General features: G+C 38.9%; 1 protein-coding gene across 3 annotated transcripts in view; it reads right to left on the bottom strand.

The window, feature by feature from the left end:
• Nucleotides 1-781: 781 nt before the first annotated feature.
• uacab (uveal autoantigen with coiled-coil domains and ankyrin repeats b) overlaps nt 782-15,760 on the bottom strand; it is a 52,247-nt gene continuing 37,268 nt past the window's right edge. For all 3 annotated transcript variants that reach the window (XM_042411432.1, XM_042411441.1, XM_042411450.1), the window contains exons 7-19: nt 15,278-15,384; nt 14,473-14,654; nt 13,707-13,744; nt 13,240-13,296; nt 12,880-12,987; nt 11,782-11,814; nt 9,468-9,560; nt 8,697-8,727; nt 8,522-8,571; nt 5,508-8,231; nt 5,057-5,209; nt 4,733-4,798; nt 782-3,282 (exon numbers count right to left, since the gene is read on the bottom strand). In XM_042411432.1, coding sequence (XP_042267366.1) covers nt 3,211-3,282; nt 4,733-4,798; nt 5,057-5,209; nt 5,508-8,231; nt 8,522-8,571; nt 8,697-8,727; nt 9,468-9,560; nt 11,782-11,814; nt 12,880-12,987; nt 13,240-13,296; nt 13,707-13,744; nt 14,473-14,654; nt 15,278-15,384 — 3,714 coding nt within the window. In that variant the 3' untranslated portion in view covers nt 782-3,210. The remainder of the gene's footprint in view (nt 3,283-4,732; nt 4,799-5,056; nt 5,210-5,507; nt 8,232-8,521; nt 8,572-8,696; nt 8,728-9,467; nt 9,561-11,781; nt 11,815-12,879; nt 12,988-13,239; nt 13,297-13,706; nt 13,745-14,472; nt 14,655-15,277; nt 15,385-15,760) is intronic.

Here is a 15,760-nt window from a genome sequence, read left to right as displayed (position 1 = left end):
TCTTGGTTTCAAATTCTCTGTACCATTAAACATTCATAACTGAACAAGCATCAATCAAAGTTTGGGGGAATAAACATCCTTAGTTCTTATTTTTTACAATTTCAACACTCAAAACCTCAGCTAATCTGCTTTATCGGGACTGTGGATGTAGTACGATCAGATTCAATTTACAGTGGTTTTGCAACATAAGCAAACAACCACACAACTGTCATCACTTTGATTACAATATTGCTAAATCCTGATTGGTGCAAAGTAGTATCACATTTTTCCAACTGCAAGTGAGAAAACCACAGTGGGAAAAACAGGACATTTTACAATTGCTAATTAGCAGCTGAGAATGATGGGAGTCATTAATTTGCAGATATTTGGTCATAAATCAAAGTTTTGGACAAATTAGAATCTTGACTTGAAGATGATGCTTCTTGGAAAATGTATTCATCACCAAAAGTAATTTTAATTCATCCTGAAGGTGTCATAAAACTGCACATAGGTTCATGGCATTCTGTTCATTTAGTTGTCGAGATGTTTTATTCAAAACGAATGCCAACCTGCTGGTGGCGCTAGAGGGAAGGTCAGGGCATCACTAAAGTCATTGGAATGAATCCACTTGACAGCATGGGTATCTGGCCTAAATTTCACACCAATCTACCCAATAGATGTTGAGATATTTCAATCTGGAGCAAAGTGTTGGTCTGACTGATTGACATTACCATTTAACCACCAGCAGCTGCAGAAAGTTATTTACTGTGGTAATAACAAAATACACCAAACAAAAAAAAGGTAGTTTTCTATGTTAGGCACTTTTATTGATTTTATTTTACTGATTCACAAACACAAATACTATGCCAACAAATACAACCAATTTAAACAGATTGGTTTATATTTATTTAGAGGTTTAACTGGATTTAATTAGTAGTTTATATTAACAGTTGAAGAAATATCCAAAAGAAAGATCAGAGTTAATCCCAAATGTCTACATAACAAAACTCAGAAGGTTTTGTTTTCTAAACTAACTGTTGTAAACAGAATATTTGGCCAAAGTATAAAAACAGAGAGGAAGAAATTTTAACTTGGCAAGGTGTGTTAGCTTGAAGGTAATGACGGGAGTGTTTCAAATAACAAATCTTTCAAGGGTTGCCTATCAACATAATTTAAGGGATCTGTTCTATTCTTAAATGGCATCCTACAGTAAATGTTACCCTGAACATGTGTTTTGTGCCGTTCTACTTCCAGACCTGCTGAATATCAGAATTGTCACACTGTAGTACAGTAATCAAAGTAGTACAAAGCTATGAAAAATATGTCAGTGTAAAGGCACGAGAGACTTGCTCAACAATCACAACACCACTACACTACACCATGAAGAGTCACAAAGAGTCGGCTCAGGGGTACGCAACCCTTGTTCTAGGAGAGCTGCAAAGTTCACTGCTGAAAATATTTAGGTTTTATACATAAAGTCCAGCTGTAGTTGGGACATTTTGCTGCCTTTAAAATGATTTGGTTTAAATGTAAAGTAATGCAAAGCAGCGTGGTATTAATAGTTAAAGTTAGTTCAGTTTACACCACATTTCAGATTCTCTCAACTATCTGAGATTTCTAATATATTTCCTTAGTGTTAAGTACAGGCATGCAGACAATACAGCTACCAAAAAACAACAACTGCCTACCCCTGGGCCATACTGATTATTACAATTTCATCAACTTGGCCTGCCAAGTCTCACCACTAGAGGACACTCTGGTTTCAACAAAAGGACGACGAGCCACTGCAAACTGTAGGACACAGCAAGAGATCTCTACTCCACACCCTCATGACTCAAATCCAGCATCAACCATGGACAGTCTCATGTGACTGCCGTAACTGTGTGAGTGACATAACTGAAAGCTCTCCCACATCTAACACAGTACTATCAACCATCTACCAAAATGGCAAGTACTTTTTAGATTTGGATGATGTCTTTGGTATTTGGATCATTCTGAAAGCACTTATGCTAAGTTTGGACCTCCAGAGGAAGATAGTAACTGTGCCCAATGCGACAACATGAGAACAGTCTGTCTCTTAACATCTCAAGTGAGTGGCTGAAGTGTTACAGCTGGCCTGAACACGCCAAGTTTAAAGGAGAGGTTCAAATTTTTTTCCAAGTCTGTATTGTAATGTGCTTTGAAAGAGTTATTAGCCACTGTAATTATTCCTTCTGTGCATACTGGCTTTGAAGGGGGTCTACTTCTAATCCTGTCGATGTAAGATGTGGGACAAAATTCTCAGTTTTCTATGCAAAAATGCATAGCTGTAGTCTGAATTAGATATATTAAGTGTATTCTTCCCAAGCTATGGTGGCTTTAGTACAGAATTGACTCTTTTTGTTATTGTGTCTTCCCTGTAGCTCAGCAAGGAAAAACACCAGCTGAGGAAACACAAAGAGAGATCTCTTCAAGAGGAACAGCTACAGGGACCAAGAACTCTTTCAGTGTACACATGGACATCTGAGTATTGTAATAAGGTTGACTTACAAATAAAAAAGTGAACCTATCCTTCAAATTCCAGCAAACATCATGACACAAACATACTGTATGAGAGCTGACTGTCAGGTGGGAATGTGAAAAGTGGTCTTTGTGTTAAAGAGAGAGTTATCTATATAGGGGGGACCTACATACATTCAAATTATTCCAACATTACTGAATATAATGGGTTAATAGCAATGCAAAGATCTGCATTATAATTTTCTAAGATTTGACAGAAATGTGTGTAATCACACACTTGAAATTGAAAAAATAAATCCTGTGCATAGGTTGGTGATTGAGTCAAAATGATTTCACAGTTTGATACAGGACATCTTGAACTAATCCAACACCATTTTAATGTAAACAGAGTTTTAATTTCCTGTTTTTCAACTGAAGTTCAAATAATGTATTTGCCCCTAAAATCTACAGTTATTCACCTACAGCCACGACAAATACGTTCAGATATTTGGGAACTGAAGTGCAGCTGTACTACACATAAATGTATTTTAGCTTCAACGGCTTGTTTGGAGAAATATTGCCTGAAACACACACACACACACACACGCACACACACAAACACACACACAAACACACACACACACACACACACTGGGCACCCACAGGGGCCACAGCAGGGACTCTCTGCAGCGGAGGATGTGAGAATGGTGAATTTGAGTCAGCAGGCAGCATCGTGTTTGGTTGGAGGAAGCTTTAACACACAAACTCTTGTCTCATGCGGATGATCTGTAGTAAGGCGGCTTGGACGTCCTCATCCATGTGGCCCTATGAGAGAAACACAGTCAACAACGGGCTCCAGTTAATCCATTTGTCCCCAATTTTAAACACTGGAAGCTCACTTCTAGACTCTGACTGTTGGGTCTTATCAATTACTGACAAAACAGATCATTATACGCTTCAGTTTCTACAGCTATGGTGCAAATAGCCCTTCATATACAGTAAACAACCTGGTCTTCATGCTTTGAGACTCTCTGCCAAAAGATCTGAGACTCGCAGAATCAGTAATATCTGTCAAAAAAAGCCCTTTCTTTTTTAGTTCTATTATGGTGTATTTTATTTCATTCTCTATTTTAAGTGGCCTGATTTTATTTAATTATAGTGCTGAATTGTTCATCGTGATTTTCCTCAATTTTTGCCTTAAAAAGCGCTGTATAGATTATGTTTATTATTATCATTTTTATGTATTTATTGTATAAACAATTTGGCCTGAGGCTATACTTTGTAGTACCATGTTTGCCTTTTTGATGTTTCATTCACTTGCAGCCTTCTCCCACAGGATTTCTGGCCATTACTGTTACCATTACCTTTTTCCAATTCATCTGCAGCGGCTGCTTCCAGTAATCAGCGTGCTTTCACAACCTTTCACAACAACTCTGCTATCTTTGCTGTAGCGCAAATATCTAAATTACCTCTGGCTGTGGAATGGTCGCTAAAAGTACATTGTAAAAAAACGTGATTGGATAAAAGCACAACCACATTTTGACAAAAAAACAGACGTGATTTCATTATCCTTATCGTTTGTTACATATTATTCAATACGGGTATTAAGATGATCATTTATTGCGTTGAAGTGTTTTGCCAGTGTGTCATAAACGATGCCTTCAATGTGATGTTTTACATGATGTGCTAATGTTGACTGAAAGATAACCAGAGTCTTTTTACAGCTGGATGTGACAATCCCTCTGCACTAGTAGTTTGAAGCACATAACTTTCTGCTGCTGTAATGATGTTGAAAATTTATGACTAGCATTTTTTCTTCTCAAAATCATTCAAGTGTTGCTGGGCGCTATAATCAACACAGTGTATGTTACATGATAAATGCTGTATGATAAAGTCCACACTGTGTTTACAATAAAGGCATTTTTTGACTCAAGACAGTTTAACTTAAAAAAACGATTTACTTTTATGCAATCAAGTGTGTTTTAATGAAATAATTCAATGTTTTGTTTTCTAAAAGTTACATTTAAGATATGCTGTCATGTCTAATTATTGAATCAGTGCGTTCTGGATCCTTACTGTCGCTGTCATTAAAATAGTCAAATACAATAATCAAACTATTTTAAAACTGAATAGAAAGTCTGAATCATCCTTAATTATTTTTAGTAAATATCATCCACAGATATGTGACAGACTTTCTCAGAGCTTGCTCTATAATTTCCTTTTAGTTGATGTTGGATACCAAAGAGTTAACTCTCAGTTCAATAGAGGGACGTACCTGTGCTGCACTGAGAAGATGAGTTCGATAAATTGAAACCACCTCCCTGTGTTGCCTCTCAGCATCCTTAATGAGGGAAACAGGCAGAGAAAGGAAACAGAGGTTACTGCTGGCCAGAACTGCAAATGCTGATATGGATTAGTTTTTATATACAGAATCTTCCAGCTACAATTCAATCTGAGGACAAGAATAACACCCAATTTTTAAAACTAACATATAGATAGTAAGGCAAAAAGTATTCTACTGCACAGTACAGCTAACTGTCTATAGCGGACATATGAATATGTTTACATATATTTGAATGCGTGATGTGTGTCCACTCACAGCCAGCTGCTGCTGTAGGCCCTTGATCTGTGCTTGGAGAGTGTCGATGTGCTGCGTCTGTCTCTTATTGGGAGCGTTGCTTGTGTATGCCAGCTGGGACAGACCATTCAGCGCCTGCTTCAATCGCTCAACGTCTGTCAGCAACTCTGTGATCTGACACACACACGGTAACATTAATGACATATATATTTTATAGCTTTACCAACCACACAACAAAACTAAACAAAAATGTATAGCTTAAAGAATCAATGAAATTTTACTTTAAAATGTAGATATACAGTATATTATGTATGTATACTTTCCTGAGCGACACTTTTAATATAATTCTGAATCTGTATTTATTTAATTTAGTTATAGTCAAACAAACATTGTGCCAATAACATAATAGTTTAAATACAGCTATAAAAGCATGAATGAGCTCAGTGATAATAATGATAATAATAATTCCTACCTTCTTGTCTTTGGCTTCAGTCTGCTGAGCGGATGTCTGAATCCTCCTCTGAAGATCACAGATGGTGCTGAGTGACTCGTCGTACCGCTCTTTCAGCTCCCTAATTTCTCTTTCGATGGCGCGTCCCTTCTCCTGGACAGCCTCCATCTCTGTCTTGGCCTTGCTCTCACCCTCCCTTGCTTGAGTCGCCTCCTGATGGACCTCTTTGCACTCCTCTGCTAAGCTCAATAGCTTGTTGCTCAGGTTGGCAGCCTCCTCCTCCAGCTGCTGCTTCTCCTTAGTCAGCTGGTTCATTTGGTCTTCCCTATTGCGAAGCTCCTCGAGAGCCTGAGTGGCTTGAAGGAGCTCAGATTGCAGGGCAGAGACGTCCTCGGCCCTCTGGGCATTGTTCTCCTCCTCTTCGCGAAGTGCCATTCGGAGCTTAGCGACCTCGTCCTCCAAGGCTTCCTTGGCCATGGCCTGTTCTTGCAGCAGAGAAGCCTGATCCCCACAGTGTTCCTGAAGCTCTTTCTGCATGGCACAAACCTTCTGGGTCTCCTCTTGCTGAGCATCTCTTGCTTTCTTGCAATCAGCCTGGGCTTGCTGCATGGCATCATTAAGGGCTTTCAGCTCTGTGTCATATGTTGCTATCCGAGTCAACTCTGATTTCAGACGCTCCTGGAGATTTTGGATCTGAGTGTTGCAGAGGGCGTTCTGCTCTTGAAATTCAGCTTTCTGAAGGGTTACCTCTTTGTGCTGCTCCTCTAGGTCGACCAACTTCAGAGTTAATTCCTCAAATTTACCCTTGAACTCTTCCTCCACTTCCTTGTGCTTTTCACTGGTAACAAGAGCAGTGTCTAGTCTTTGTTGAACAGATTCCATCTCAACTTTTAGTTTCTCTTCTTCCTGTTTGTTGCTCTCTCTGGCAGACTTTTCTTTGTTATACTTCTCTTCCATTTCCAGCAGTTTGACCGTCAACTCCTTCACCTGCGCACTGTACGAGTTTTCTTTTTCCTCAACCGCTGTCAGTGGGATAAACTTGGACTGAATTGCCTCCTGTATGGTATCAAGTTCTTTCTTCTGGGCCTCCAATTCTTGAGTAAGCTTTCCCGTTTCCTCCTGGGCCAACACATGCATCGCTGACACTTGGTTTGCTCTGTTCTCTGCCTCAACCACAGCAGTGTTTAACTTGTCTGTGATTGATTTGTGCTCTTTAACACTTATATAGTCTTTTTTCATCTCCGACTGAACCTTTTCCAACTTTTCTTTCAACTTATCGTTTCCTTCTTTCACATTCTTCAATTCTTCCCCACTTTCTTTTTCCTTGGTCTCCAACTTCAACATCTCAGCTTTAACACTCTCTATCGTGGAACTTAACTCCATCTTCATTTGTTCGTGCTGCTGTCTGGGTACATACTCTCCCTCCAGGCTCTGTTTCAGAGTCTGGCTCTGTGCTGTCAGTTGTACACACTCTTTATCTCTGTCTTCACATCTCTTCTGGAAAAGTTCAAGTTTCTTAATCAAGTCAGCATTCTGAGACTTCAGAGCATCCATTTCACTCTGGTGTCTCTCACTGCCACCTTTGAGGCTGCTGATATTCTCCTGCAGAGCCGCCCTCTCGGTTTGAAGCTGCTGGACTTGTGCCTCTGCTTTTCCGTAACGTTCACTGGCTTCCACCAGCTTGTCCTCCAGCTCCTCCAAAGCCTTTACCATGTTCATCCTGGCTTCATCGTGGACCTTTATGGGTATGAAGTCAACCTCAACCCTGCTGTTGAGCTCATCCAGCTGCTCTCGTAGTATATCTCTTTCTTCCTCGCTCTCCTCAACCTCTTGAATTAGTGCCTGGCTTTTTGCAGTCACATCGACCAGTTTCCTTTTCAGTGACGCATTCTGCTCTTCGAGAGCTGCTCGTATCCTTTGTTGCTCCTCAGAAGACATTGCCCCTGCTCCTCCCTGGGATGATGGACTATCTAGCTTTCGATGGAGTTCCGCCACCTCCTCTAGCACACGATCATAGTCCTCCCTCAGCTCAGCAATCTGCCGTTCCTTCTCGTCAACTGCGTTGGTCAGCAGGTTTTTCATGTTGTCAAACTTCTCAGCTGGTACCGTGTTGCCATGTTTAGTCTGAACCTCCTTTAACTGTGTTTCCATCTCCAGGAGGGTTTCTGCTAGCTCATCTCTCTCTGCAGACAGAGCTACTAGCTCTTCGCCTAACCTTTCGGCCTCAGCTGCTAGCTGGCTTTCGCTGCTCTTGTACTCCTCCAAGGCCTTCTCACTCTGTTTGAGGCGATTACGAACCCGACCCACCTCGGCTGAAGCACCTTCATACTTGGCTTTGACATCCTGGAGCTGGGCGCGCAGCTCTTCTGTTGCCTGGCCTCCTAAGTGCTCCTTAACTGCGACCACATGGGCTTGCAGCTGCTTCACCTTGGATTCAGAATCAAGCATCCTCTTCTGAACGTCCCTCAAGGCATCCTCTAGTTCTTGAACCTGCTGATCAGCCTGTTTCTGGATGGTGTCTTTGATCTGAACCAGTTCTTGACACTCATGGCTTTTATGGTTCAGGGCAGTTTGAAGCCGAGCCGTTTCTTCCTCTGCTGCTTTTTGCTTTCGTTTGACCACCTCAAGTTCATGTCGGAGTGCATCAAGTTCACCAGTGACATCCCAGCCTACAGTGGCCTGACTCTTCTCTAAAGGTCTGGACAGTGAACGTGTCAAAGCAGGATTCTGGAGCATCTTCAGAGACTGAAGATAAAAAACATTGAATCAACGTGTGTATTTATATCAATGATACAAATACATACCACATGGAAAACCAGCCACTTTACTGGAGAATAGTTGTTTATAGTGCATAAGTTATAATTCTCTTTTGCAGAGAGACAAAGAGAAAACCATTTAGGATCTGAATATTAGCAGATTTATTTGTATTGTCAGTCCTGCAGTCCTGTTGCTTATATGCAAACTACTAACACTCTCAACACTGTATTCTTGATGTCTGCACATCATCTACAACTGTTCCACAAATAAAAGCTTACCTGATCAGAATCCAGGCTGTGAGCTTGTTTCATCAAAATGTTCTCTTTACCTGTTAAAAAAAAAAAAGAGTGCAAACACAGCATTACAACAATTTCACTCTCTGCAGGTGAAGTTCAAATTAACGTTTTCTACAGTAAATGTTCTTAATGTTTAAAGAAATGAAAGCAAGCCGACCTTTGATGACAGACTGCCCAGAGTAGTCCCCCTGTAAATGCATAGAAGCATATAACAGCTGTTTTTAACAACTTTTAAACATTTACTACTGTTATCGATCCTGTAAACTAACATGATACTAACGGCCAAAGTACACCAGACATGGACGTGATGCATCGCATAGGCGGGGCAGAGGCCTCACAGACTCTGACTTTGTAGCGTGTGGTTGTGTGCCAGCCGTTGAGTTTAATGCAGTTGGTTATGCAGGGTTTGGAACTGGTGCTGAATTAATTAACTAGATTGTTTTAACTACAGGATCATGGATACATATTGATTTGATTGATTTATTTTAATGTGCAATAAAAAAAAAAACACCCACAAGGCTGCACTGCTGCATTGCATTGCCTCTGGTACAATCACTATTTATTTTAACAATCTGTAAACAGATTGTACCACCAGTTGGAGGGCTGCATAGCTGCATGTAGAGAGAAAAAAACAAAGTGTCGTGCTGCGTCTGATGGTGTATTTCTACTGTAACACTGTGAAGTTTCTAAAACTTAATGTAAGGTTCCCTACATTTATTCAACAGTTTCCTATAAAGACACTTATTTTTCTTTCCACTGACTTCTGTCTTGAATTTTCAGGACAAAACAACGCAAATAAGTGTAAGAAGGAATTGATACTAAAGATATGTATGATGTTTGAATACAAATCAAAAAAATCTCAATTGCATGGATGTATCTGAGTATTAAAACCTCAAATATGTGATAAAATATCTATACAGTCACTAACCAAAGTGCTCCTGAGCTGGACCTTGACAGTCTCCGGGCCTCGTGCTCCGTCCTCTCTTTCTTTGGCACTGAGTAACACCTTCAACTGCTCCTTCTGATTCAGTAAAAAGAAAAACAAAAGCATGAGTGAGTCCAGGAGGAGCAACTGTCTATCCAGACATTCTCAAATGAATACATTAATGATCGAATAATGCCAAATATAAGGGGGCTCAACAGTCTAGTTCACAACCAACAACTATTCATCATCATGCATCAAAAAGTTTTTTTTAATTGAAATGATACCAGTTTTTTTTTCATTATACTTAACAATATTCTTTCTATCTTTGAGTAATGCTCAGAACAAAAACACAACATTTGGTAAAGACCTGTTGGTGCTGTGAGAGTTTTTGGTGCTAATGCAGGTGCTTCAAGCTTGAAAAAGTTGGCACTGTCAAAAGCGGCTCGATGAAAACATTTGGAGCAAAATTATCCTCCTGAGTGCTGCATATATACCTTGTAGCAAATGGCAGCTAACGTAAAAGCTTTTAAGGCAGCAGAATAGTCGATGCTTTATAATTTTCACAGAGTTTTTTTTCCCCATCGGAGGCAGGACCAGGCAATCCTAAAGAGAACACATCTGCTCTGTAGAGTGCCATACATATAGTATGTCTATGAGACCGGAAATACTGTTTGTCCAAGATACTAAAGCATATGGACAAATACTGAGCCACTCAAGTTATGTGAGTATAAGTATCACTGGAAGAGTGCAGCCTTCCTGGCACAGCAGCTCCTTGACATCAAGGATTATCTAAATCGTTATCAAGGACTACACAATAATATATATTTATTATTCACATATTCTTATCATTATTTTTAAACCGCACTTAATCATTTGTAAAAGTTGTATAAAAATGAGGAAATTAGTTTTTGGCATTGAAATCTGATTTATCTATCTGTGCAGAATAGCACTTAACAATCAGGGCATGAAGAGAAGAGAGCACCTCATTCATCAAACAGTCTTAACAGAAAAAATTGTGAGATTTATTGATTATTGTTTTAGGTTGTGTTTCTTTCATTCCTTTTATAACAAGTCTCACACAGATGATGAAAAACATGGCAAGAACTACTTTTTAAATGTTTTTTTTTTTTTCCAGATTTGTTTCAGGGAATTATGTAGTTTGGATCGCTCCAGGACGACAAGACCCTGACTCCTCAATGTTTAGTAAGATGTTATTCAGAACTATTAAGTCACAATGGAGTAACATTTCAGATGATACTAATTAGTGCTGTCTATCTTCCTCTATAATCCAATTTGAATTTGTTCCTTATTATTTTTAATATTTGAATTATATTCAAATTTTTAATGCTCAAATTTAGCCTATTATTAATACTTACTATGTACCTATACACTGTGTACACAGACTTATGCATTGCCAAAGCCACTATCAGCATGTGGTTGTTATACGTTCTGTCCACTAGAGGGCATCCCAACATTACCAATAAACAGGTGATAGCTTTCTTCCTAATTAATGATTAAGCTAAGGCACAAAATGAATAACATTAACTAAAATATAAATATTAAATAAGCTTTCATTGTACTGGATCATAGTAATTAAATTACGCGCTTAACTGAAATATAAATAAATCCACGTCAGTATGCACTTGTTTACATCAATATGGGACGTGTTATTTGGGTTGGGATGCACTGCGAGCGCAAATGATAGCGTGAGTAAGAGCTCTGTGTCCAAACTCCAAACTGGAGGCTGCAGCACTGATCACTCAGGCTCAAGTCTTTTACTGTTAGAGGTTAACGTTAGCACATTGAACGTGAGATTGTGATTCAGCCAGACTCAGAAAACTTATTTGTTCATCAGACATGACATAAGCATTTCGTTTTCACATGCCGGTAGGCCAAAACAAGAAGGGCGAGATTCTCTAATGTTAGCCGACACATTTATAAAAAATAAAAAAATAGACATTCGAATAGTAATTTCAGCATTCGATTAGTATTTTTTTGTTATTCACTTTATATTCTACTGCCGAAATTTGTTCCAACAGCCCTAGTATTAATCCATACCAGTTTTTTCCCCTGTTTTTCCCCTTTACTTCAATTCAACACAAAGTTCTGTACAACATCAGTGACATCCACCCAAAATCTGTCTTTCTGCCTTTATGGCTCATATATTTAGTTGCCAAGGATAATAATCTAAGATTGGTTGCATACCACCCTGAGAACTCTTTTCTTTAAATTTGATTGTTGCCAACAAATTTAAGACAGAAAACAAGAAAAATGTGTGAGGCCCAGTATGTTCAGGTGATCGTTTTTGTTTCAATACCTCTTTTTGAGTGTCTTCGACAGTCATCTTTTCCTTCAGATGAAAAAAAAAAAAAAAGATTATGCACAAAGTCAAAGGAGAGATTAATAATTGGCAATTAGTCTGGCAGCTAACATTGAAAAATCTATTATATTCACTGAATGTAGTCGTCAATCTTTTACATAAGCAATTATTAATAAAAGGCTGCTCTGCGTAACCTGACGCGCCAGATGGTTTGTTGCACAGAACCATCTGGGAAGTCGTCCTTGGAAACTACTTTTTTAAAAAAAATTTTTTTTTTTTTTTTTACTTCCTATCCGTCATATTTCATCCAATCTTCACCAAACTTGGTAAATATCCTATTTAGAGCACCCCGGATTCAACGGTCCCATATGTTCTTCAATCACTTTAACCATTTTCTGACAATTGGCTACCAAAATGGAGTGGGCGGGGTTTTAGGGAACAGAAGGCTCCAACTCTTCAATGCAAAGACCAATTTCAAATTGGGTCACATGTCCACAAAGTGCCCTTGAGTGAGCCTATAAAATTTCATGTAATTTCACCACTGGGTGGCACTACAGTTAATATACATTTTTAAATAACTGCTTTTCTATAACCATTACAGGGCTGATACTTGGTGAACAGGTCCATCTGCTCCACATATTAACACGGGAGACCAATTGTGCCTCCTTGTGGGGTTTCAGGAATAAAAGTTTCTAACTATTCAATGCAATGACCAATTTCAACTAAAATTTGGTCACCTGTGCACAGAGCGCCATTGAGTGAGCGAGCGAGAGATAAAAGTTCATGCAATTTCACCACTAGGTGGTGCTACAGTTAATGTACTCTCGTCAAGCCGCTCTGCATGTTAACACGACAGACTGATTGCACCACCTTGTGGCAATATATGTAAGTTCCCTTCATTATCTTGGCAATACAGTGTGACTAAACTAAGCTTTATTATTATTTTTATGATTATTTGGTTGTTTTCTACCCTCTCATCCACAGCACACCATATGCACCAGCAAAAGGACAAGCCTCTGGTAAAGAAGAGGCACGCATCAAGTGTTTTACTAAACGTGTAGTGTCTAGGTCTTGCTGTGCTAGTGTATCATTTACCTGTGTGAGCTTCTCCTGTAGTATGTTGACCTGATCTAACAGGGCCCTCTGATCCTGGTGGTACTTCCTCAGACTTTCCTGCAGGGTCTCGTTCTGCCTCTCCAGGTCCTAAAACAAACATAAAACCATGAAGCTTACAAACTTGAACCAATCAAAATCCTTTTTGCTGAAAGGTGAAGAAACTTATTATTTATCACATCTTTATAGACATGGATGTCTTAATGATTTGTTTTGACTTTGGAGGCAAAGAATTCAAGAAAACTCCCTTTGAGTGAATTTTTGAAGTGAAGTGAATTTGCTTATGAGTCTGTTGCTACAACAATGTGAATGTGTGTGTTTGCGTGGAGAAGTTACACTTACATGTATCATCTGATCCCTTCTATTAGCCTCAGCTGCCTCGGACCTCTCCACTGAATGCTGAGGATAAGAAAGGATCTTTAGTGCCAGCTTTTGAGAACATAACCTTACATTTGGCAATGAAACGCTCACTAGATGGCAGTCATGTACAACTGAGCAGGAACTAACTGAAAAATGAAGAAACTGTACTAAATGACACCAAGACAAAGAAAATGATTTGAAATGGGGAACAATTGGAAGAAAATACAGAAACTTGAGGTATTCTCACAACACAGACTGTTTGAGTTTGAGTTCTGGAAATGAAGGCTGCTGATAGGAAGAGTGACTTATTGTCAATAATCCCTTTGGGATGCAGAAAAAATTATCTTCTTCACATTTAAACAAAGGGAGTGATGCAAAATGGCTATACAAATGTGACATCATTGCTATCATCATCATGCTACAAATACAAATGGAGGTCCTCTAATTACCTGTCGCTTCCACTGTTCAATCTTAGCAGCCTCTTTATCTGTAACAAAACAGGGAAACAACAAGTTCAGATTTCATCTTTCTGCCCGAGTGCTACCTAGATTTCGCCGGATGCAGGCACATTATGTTCAGAAAAAAAACTGCTTCTTAAAAACATTTTCAGGGAAAGCAATGCAAACACAGACAAAATGCAGACAAGTGCAAATAAGCATTCAGAAAACTATAATGAAAGGTGAGAGTATGGCTGCATGAGATAAGATATAAAAAAAACTAGATGTGTTGAGCAAGACTTAACTGACTGACGGATATAAACATCAGAATTGAAATCTGAAACAATTCAAAAATATTTTGACAAACAACGGAAATTAAATGAAAAAGCATCAGAGCGTAATGTAGCTTAACAGTGCCACACTATTTCCCATGAGTCAGTGGATTGATGCTTTAAATAACCAATATTTTCTTGTAGCTAAAACATACTTGTATGTGTATATCACATACTTGTTTCTCACCATCTAAACAGCCTTTTACATTGAAAAATATTATGTACATGATCGTCTTTAAACCGATGTAGCAACAACTTTAGGCAACTTTTTTAAGTGGCGTTTAAGAATTTCAGCTTTAAGTGAATTTTAAAACTTTACAATTTTTGCACAGCACTTCATTGACAGACATTCCTGTGCCCAATCAACGCTCATACTAACAATGCTCTTGTATTTATTCCAACCAAATTGCTAAACGCCTGTGGTGGCGTATCGTCCATCATCTCACCTCTGCTGGCTTTGTCGAGGTAGCTCTTGACGATCGCAACGAGCTCCTGGTTCTTGCTGAGACGAGCGTAGTGAAATGCATCGTGACCCAAGCCGTCAACTGCCTTCACATCAACGCCGCTCTTTAACAACACCTCAACTGCATCCTTACAGCCGTACTCACAGCCCAGAATGAGCGCTGTCCTGAGAAAAAGAATACATGTTGAGAATTAAAATGTGCAAAATAGAAATGTAAAAATTTAACTACACATTAAGCATTGAATTTATTTATCTATTTATTTATTTAGTTGCTTTTAAGATATTCTTAGGGACTCTTTTGCTGTAATGAAAATGTATGTAATCATGAATTTACTGAAACGTATAGAAATAAGGAGTGAATTTTGGTACAAATGTTTAATTTTCAGTGTCTCCCTTTTCAAAAATCAATGTTTTCTCTCATTTTCTAGTTTTATACATCACCTGCCAAACAGAGACTGTGGTTAATAAAGGTTTGTTGTATACTGTAGGCCTCTTTTCAAGGTAAATAAGGAAAATGACCAGAACTACCTCTAATAAATTTTGATAGCTAGTGCAAAATGCATTTACTGTGACTTTGGTTAATATCAGATACTGCTGGGAAATCACTAGAAATTTAAATGGCATGACTGGTTTGCATAATCAACAGATGGCATCAAAAGCTTCCTTTTGTAAGAAACACGGGTAAAAAACAAAACAAAACAAAACAAAACAAAACAAAACAAAACAAAAAACGTACAATTTGATATCTGGCAACCCCAAAAAACAGCATGAGGGACTATGGCTCTTACTTGTTTTGTTTGTCCCGGATAGTGATATCAGCCCTTCGCTCCAGCAGCAGCTGACAGATGCGTGGATGACACATCTGGGTTGCCAGCACCAGAGGTGTCCTGCCATCCTGGAGAATAGCCACAGACATGCACATAAATTGCTTGCATCCAACCACATAATCACATACAGTTATAACACAATCACAATATTGGCCTGTACATGTCAATCCCAAGAATCTATTTGTCTCTAAACCTCGAAGATAAAATGTCCAGAATGTTGACAATTATCCAGTAAATAGACAGAGTGCTCCATTAACTACATTTAAGGTCAGTTGGAGCAGCACAACAAGGTATTCAATACATTTTAACCTCGTCCACTTTAAGGTCACTGACAAGGTAACAGCCTTTTTAAAAGGAGGCAGATTGATTTGCTTTTCAGCTATGATGACACAATACATGGAAAACGAAACAATATATTTGAAGAGACCATTACAACACACTGTG

Source organism: Thunnus maccoyii, chromosome 1 (assembly GCF_910596095.1).
Source record: "Thunnus maccoyii chromosome 1, fThuMac1.1, whole genome shotgun sequence".
NCBI lineage: Eukaryota > Metazoa > Chordata > Actinopteri > Scombriformes > Scombridae > Thunnus > Thunnus maccoyii.
Note: the sequence above shows the minus strand (reverse complement) of the source record. Positions and strands in the feature narration are given on the sequence as shown.